The 5,534-nt window shown below is 52.3% G+C and overlaps 1 protein-coding gene across 4 annotated transcripts in view; it reads right to left on the bottom strand.

Moving 5' to 3' along the window:
* CDH4 (cadherin 4) overlaps positions 1–5,534 on the bottom strand; it is a 454,084-nt gene that overhangs the window by 99,388 nt on the left and 349,162 nt on the right. For 3 of the 4 annotated variants that reach the window (XM_012803965.1, XM_003787753.1, XM_023512031.1), the window contains one exon: positions 3,698–3,871. In XM_012803965.1, coding sequence (XP_012659419.1) covers positions 3,698–3,871 — 174 coding nt within the window. The remainder of the gene's footprint in view (positions 1–3,697; positions 3,872–5,534) is intronic. The other variant, XM_003787754.1, reaches the window with a different exon arrangement.

Raw genomic sequence — 5,534 nt, 5'->3', positions numbered from 1 at the left:
TGTGCACCTGTGTGTTCACCTGTGCATGTGTGTACCCATGTGTTCACCTGTGCACCTGTGTGTACCTGCTCACTGACATGTGAGCAGAAAGTAGAATACTGTGCACCAGGTTTGGCAGTGGGGAGAGGGTCCTGTGACAGTTGTCTAGCCCTGACACACCCTGGCCCTTTGCTCACAGCTGGCTTGGAGTGACACATGGCATGGACTAGACATGTCAGGGTGTACGGGCCAAGGGTGACAAATCCACTCTAAATCACAGCGATGCCACAGACTCTAAAACAGAAGCAGCTGCAGCCTCAGGGTGTGGGAGCTGCTGGCCGTGGCTTCCCAGAACCATGGACTCTGCAGCGTTTTGCAGGCCATCACCTAAAGCCAAATTCATATCTCATGTATCTGCAGAACCCAGAGCTCCTGTCGGCCATATTCTCCCAGGTCTGGGTGAGTTGGGAGGGGGCACTTTCCCTGCCACAAACTGGGAAACCACACACCTGCTCGGGCAATAAGCTTGATTCTCACTGTGACATCCTGTCAACAGGACAATATGGCCCTTTCCCAGCTTTGTCCCAGCCTGACTTCCTTAGCCACTGACGCTGAGGGTGCTCGGCCGGGCAGAGCGTGCAGACGTGTCCTTCTCTCCACTGCCCAGCAGAAGATGGACACACAGGACCAATGAACCTATCGTCTCACATGCGGCCTGAGGATCCCCTGGGGCAAGGCTCTGCCCACCTGACACCTGACTCCCCTCTGTTTGGGCACTTTTTACAAACCTATCTAAACAGAGATAGAAAGTCCCACTTGTCAGTCCTAGATTATCAGCCTGAGAACTCAGAAGGCCGGCAACAGAATATTCTGGTCATGCTAAGACACCAGCCAAAATCTAGGTGCACACCCTCCTCCCCACAGAAGCAGATTAGAGCCTGTTGTGTGCTGTGGAGACAACTTGAGGCAGACTCTCCTGGATTTGGGGGAGGGAGTCAGGTCAGCTATTGTCAGTTGGAGCCCATGGGCCAACACAGCCCCCTGCTTGTTTTGGTGAATAAAGTTTTATTGGGACCAGCTTCACCCATCAGCTTGCACACTGCCTGAGGCGCTTTCACAGGAGGCAGAGGTTGCAGGGCTGTGGCCTCAAAGCCTAAAATAGTTACTCTCTTGCCCTTTACAGAAAAATCTGCCAGCCCCTGAGTAAGACTGATGACTTTCTACAAGAGATTTTTAGGTAGTGACAGCACGAGATACAGTATGGCAGTGAAGAGCACCAGGTCACTGCACCCAATCCTGAGGATGTTCACTTGGGTGTCTCCGTCTGGTCCTGGCCATACCCCACCCTGATAACCTTCACATAGGTGTCTCTGCCTGGTTCTGGCCATGCCCCACCCTGAGAACCTTCACACAGGCGTCTCTGCCTGGTTCTGGCCGTGTCAAGCCCTGAGAACCTTCACAGGGGCGCCTCTGCCTGGTCCTGGCCGTGCCCCACCCTGAGAACCTTCACACAGGCGTCTCTGCCTGGTTCTGGCCATGTCAAGCCCTGAGAACCTTCACAGGGGCACCTCTGCCTGGTTCTGGCCCTACCCCACCCTGAGAACCGTCACACAGGCATCTCTGCCTGGTCCTGGCCGTGCCCTGCCCTGAGAACCTTCACAGGGGTGTTTCTGCCTGGTCCTGACCCTACCCCACCCTGAGAACCTTTACATGGGCATCTCTGCCTGGTCCTGGAAGTGCCCTGCCCTGAGAACCTTCACACGGGCATCTCTGCCTGGTCCTGGTGTCCCTATAACAGTTTCCTCCTCCTTTCGGGGGAGACAGAGGGCAGTCTTCAGGCTACAGTGTGCCCTTCCGCAGCTGTTTTCTTGCCTTATGCTTGTCTCCATCAAGACAGGCAGTGCTGGTGTTCTTATAAATAAGAATAACCTTATGTACATTAAGAATGAATTGCTTAGAGAAAAATTTTAAATCACTGACAACACAAGGGACAGCCAGACATACCTGCAGGCGGTGAGTGGCACAGGTGACAGACACAGTGTCACCAGCACCGTCCTGAGTTTGGGGGCCTGGCGGTTGGCCACTTGGCTCAGAAGACTGATGCCAGGGTGAGGTTTCAGTCCGAAGTAAAAAACCTCCAGCCCAGCCAGGCAACTCAAGTAGGTGGATGACTCAGGAAAGCCGAGACCTCCATAGGGGGATGCTGGGGGATGCTGGGGCCACAGGACTGGCTTGGAGCAAAGAAGGCAGGGTGGCTCCTTGTGACTGAGTCACCTTGGGTGGCCAGTGAGTTTGGTGTGAACGTTACTTTCACTAACATTGAGTTCTTCTCTGAATAGCCTGCCATTTGAGGGCCCTTCCTGGCTGGGGACTCAGACCGCGGAGTCACTGCTGGGCTGCTCCCTCCACTCCCGTCTGTGCTCCAAACACAGCCCAACCTTCTGTGGCAGAAGGATCAAGAAACGGAGCAGGCCAGTCAGCAGCAGGAATGAAAAGGACTCTCAGTCATGCTTGGGGACCCTCGTCGCCAAAGAGTGGGGTGAGGCTTTCCTGCAATGGGTGGGAATCATTTAATGGGATTCTCACCATCATTTTCTCAAATTATTGCTCAGTCTGGGTTGCAATTTTCTTCAAAGGGAAGAAGAAATCTTGGTTGATGGCCTAGTTACAGAAACACAAGTTTGTAAAATAAATTCCTACTGCAGGAAAAGCAACCTGCAGGGAACACAGTGACGCCAGGGAGCCTTCAGATGGGGGACAGCACTGTCCACCACAGCCTTGCTGGCCTCAGGCTCAGGGCTCCAAATTTCAGCACAGTGGTCATTGTCTTGACGTGTCACCACCTCACCATGACAGTATCTCAGCATGGTGGCCATTGTCATAGACGTGTCATCACCTCACCATGACAGTATCTTAGCACGGTGGCCATCGTCATAGACGTGTCATCACTTCACCATGACAGTATCTCAGCACGGTGGCCATCGTCACAGACATGTCACCACCTCACCATGACCAGTATTTCAGCATGGGGGTCATCATCTCAGATGTGTCACCACCTCACCATGACCAGTATCTCAGCATGGGGGTCATCGTCACAGACATGCCACCACCTGGCCATGACCAGTATCTCAGCAAGGGGGTCATCATCTCAGATGTGTCACCACCTCACCATGACCAGTATCTCAGCATGGGGGTCATCATTTCAGATGTGCCACCACCAGGCCATGACCAGTATCTCAGCACGGTGACTATTGTCCCAGACATGCCACCATCCCAGTGGCCATGACCAGTATCTCAGAATGGCATCCATTATCACAGACATGTCACCACCTCACCAGTATCTCAGCATGGGGGTCATTGTCACAGACGTGTCACCATCCCACCACCCGTATCTCAGTCATAAATGGAAAGAAATGGGAATAATCAGATCACACAAAGGGCCAGAGGTCAAAGACCATGATCCACATCATCCCTCCCACCCCCTTCCATGCTCAACAGCCGTCATTTGAAAATAACCATGAGAGAATCACCCGTAACTCACGTCCCGTCCGCCCCACAGGGCGCACCTCCCCTCCTGAGCGTGTCTCTGCTCTGTGTGACGCTAGCTCATTACCCAAGAGGTGGAATCTTGACCTCCTGGGACGCCACACGCAATGTCCAATGAAGGCTCCCGAAATGGCCGACGCTGCCCTCAACACCCAGCGGGATGGTGACTCACCCTCACGAGCTGCTGTGGGAAGGGCCCCCGGGAATTTTCCGGCACATTGATGGGCGGGATGACCCAGTCCCGTTTCTGTCGTCTCAGCCCACTGGAGGTCTGGTGCTGGGGCCACGGCAACAGCGTGTCTTTCGGAGGCGGGGAGGGATCTGGAACTCCACTCTTCCTTTCTTTCTGTGTTGTTGTTTAGAGAGGGGAGAGAAGAGCCAAAGCATCTGGTTAAGGTCGACACCTGGTTAAGGTCGGCACAGGGGAGAGCACCTGTTAAGGGGCCCGGCAGTGCCCCAGACTGACGCGGCACGGCCAGGTAAGGTCGGGGGTGGGGGTGAGTGTAGGGAGCAAACCAGGGAGGACCCCCATCTACACAAGAAGACAGATCACAAAATTAAACGGGGAGAAAGAAAGCGGCTGACCTTCTGTGGACGGTGCGGTGAAGGGCTTTTAAAACCCCCAACGATGGAAGGAATCAAAGAGGAAAAGCCTCAGACATTGTAATTTAAAACTCCTGTTTGTGAAAATCCACCCAAAGGCAAGTAACAGATTTGGGTTGTAAACATTATTTACAACAAACGTGACAAAGAGTTAATAGTCATAATACGGCAAGTGCTTACAAACTGATAAAGAAAAATGGCATTTTTTTCATAACAAGGACGTGGGTAATTCATAGCAAAATAAACTACCAATAAGCTTATGAAAATGTTCACATCTTCCAGTAATCAATTAGTGCAAATCTAAATCATAGATCCTTTTCACCTGTCAATTGACTGAACATAGTGAAGCCTCAGCACGGGGGTGGGGTTGCAAGGCTGAGGGCTGCAGTGTGGAATTAGCCCTCAGGTGTGGCCAAACACTCCTGCAACATGGAGCAAAGTCCCCTGATCTCTCAAAACCCTGGTTTCTTCTCTCAGAGACGGGGCTGTGGTGGGTGCACCAAACCCAGAGGGTCGCTGCAGGATACCACAGGGAGAACAATCCCAGCCCACCTGAGCGGGCCGGTGGGTCTCAGGGTCTGTGCTGGGCCCCAGCTTCCCAGGGGCTGTCAAGAACCTCAAAAATGACCCCCCCACTCAGTGATTCCACAGCTGGAAATCTGTCCCAGGGATGCCGTATGTGGACAAAAGCCTTTGTGTAAAGCTGTTAGTTGTAGACTTTTTTATAGCAGTAAAAATACAGAAAGGAGAGCTGGAAGTCACACAGTAAATAAGAGGCGACGTGTTACCCTGTGTTCCTACCGTGGATGTCACTACAAGTTACTCTTTAAGGCTCCGACATGAAGAAATGCCTACAGAACATCAGTGGAGAAATAATATCAAAGCAGACAAGTAGCGTGAATCCCACTTTTTTTTAAAGAATAGAGAAAGAATCGGGAGCAAATATATCAACAGGTAAGCGCTGGCTTTCTCTGGTCGCCAGGGAGTTTTATGCTATTTCACGTCATTCCTTTCACCGTTCCCTGCTTTCTAAATGTTACACTACACGTGACCGCTCGTGGTTAGCAGAGCCAAAGCCTCATGTGCACACCTGACACCAGACACTCCACATGGCACGTTCAGTTTACAGTGCCCCACACGGCAGGCCTGAGTACAGTCCTCGGAGAGTTCACACTGCAGAGACTGGCCCGAGGCAGAGTTCAGAGCTGGCTGGGGGGCATCTGACCAAAGGCTGCCGCTCCTGTCACTGAGGGGTCCCAACCTGCTGAGATCCAGCCTACAACACAGTCTGAGTCCGTCCTCTGTGCTCTGGGCACCTCCCCCACTCCTTTAGCAAAAAAGGACACACAGAAATGAGTCAAACATAACTACCTATTGATACAAAAAAAAAAAAAAAAAAAAAAAAA

The sequence above is a fragment of the Otolemur garnettii genome, unplaced genomic scaffold (assembly GCF_000181295.1).
Source record: "Otolemur garnettii isolate 467f Iridium unplaced genomic scaffold, OtoGar3 scaffold00023, whole genome shotgun sequence".
Taxonomy (NCBI): domain Eukaryota; kingdom Metazoa; phylum Chordata; class Mammalia; order Primates; family Galagidae; genus Otolemur; species Otolemur garnettii.
This window is presented reverse-complemented; position numbering and strand designations above follow the sequence as displayed.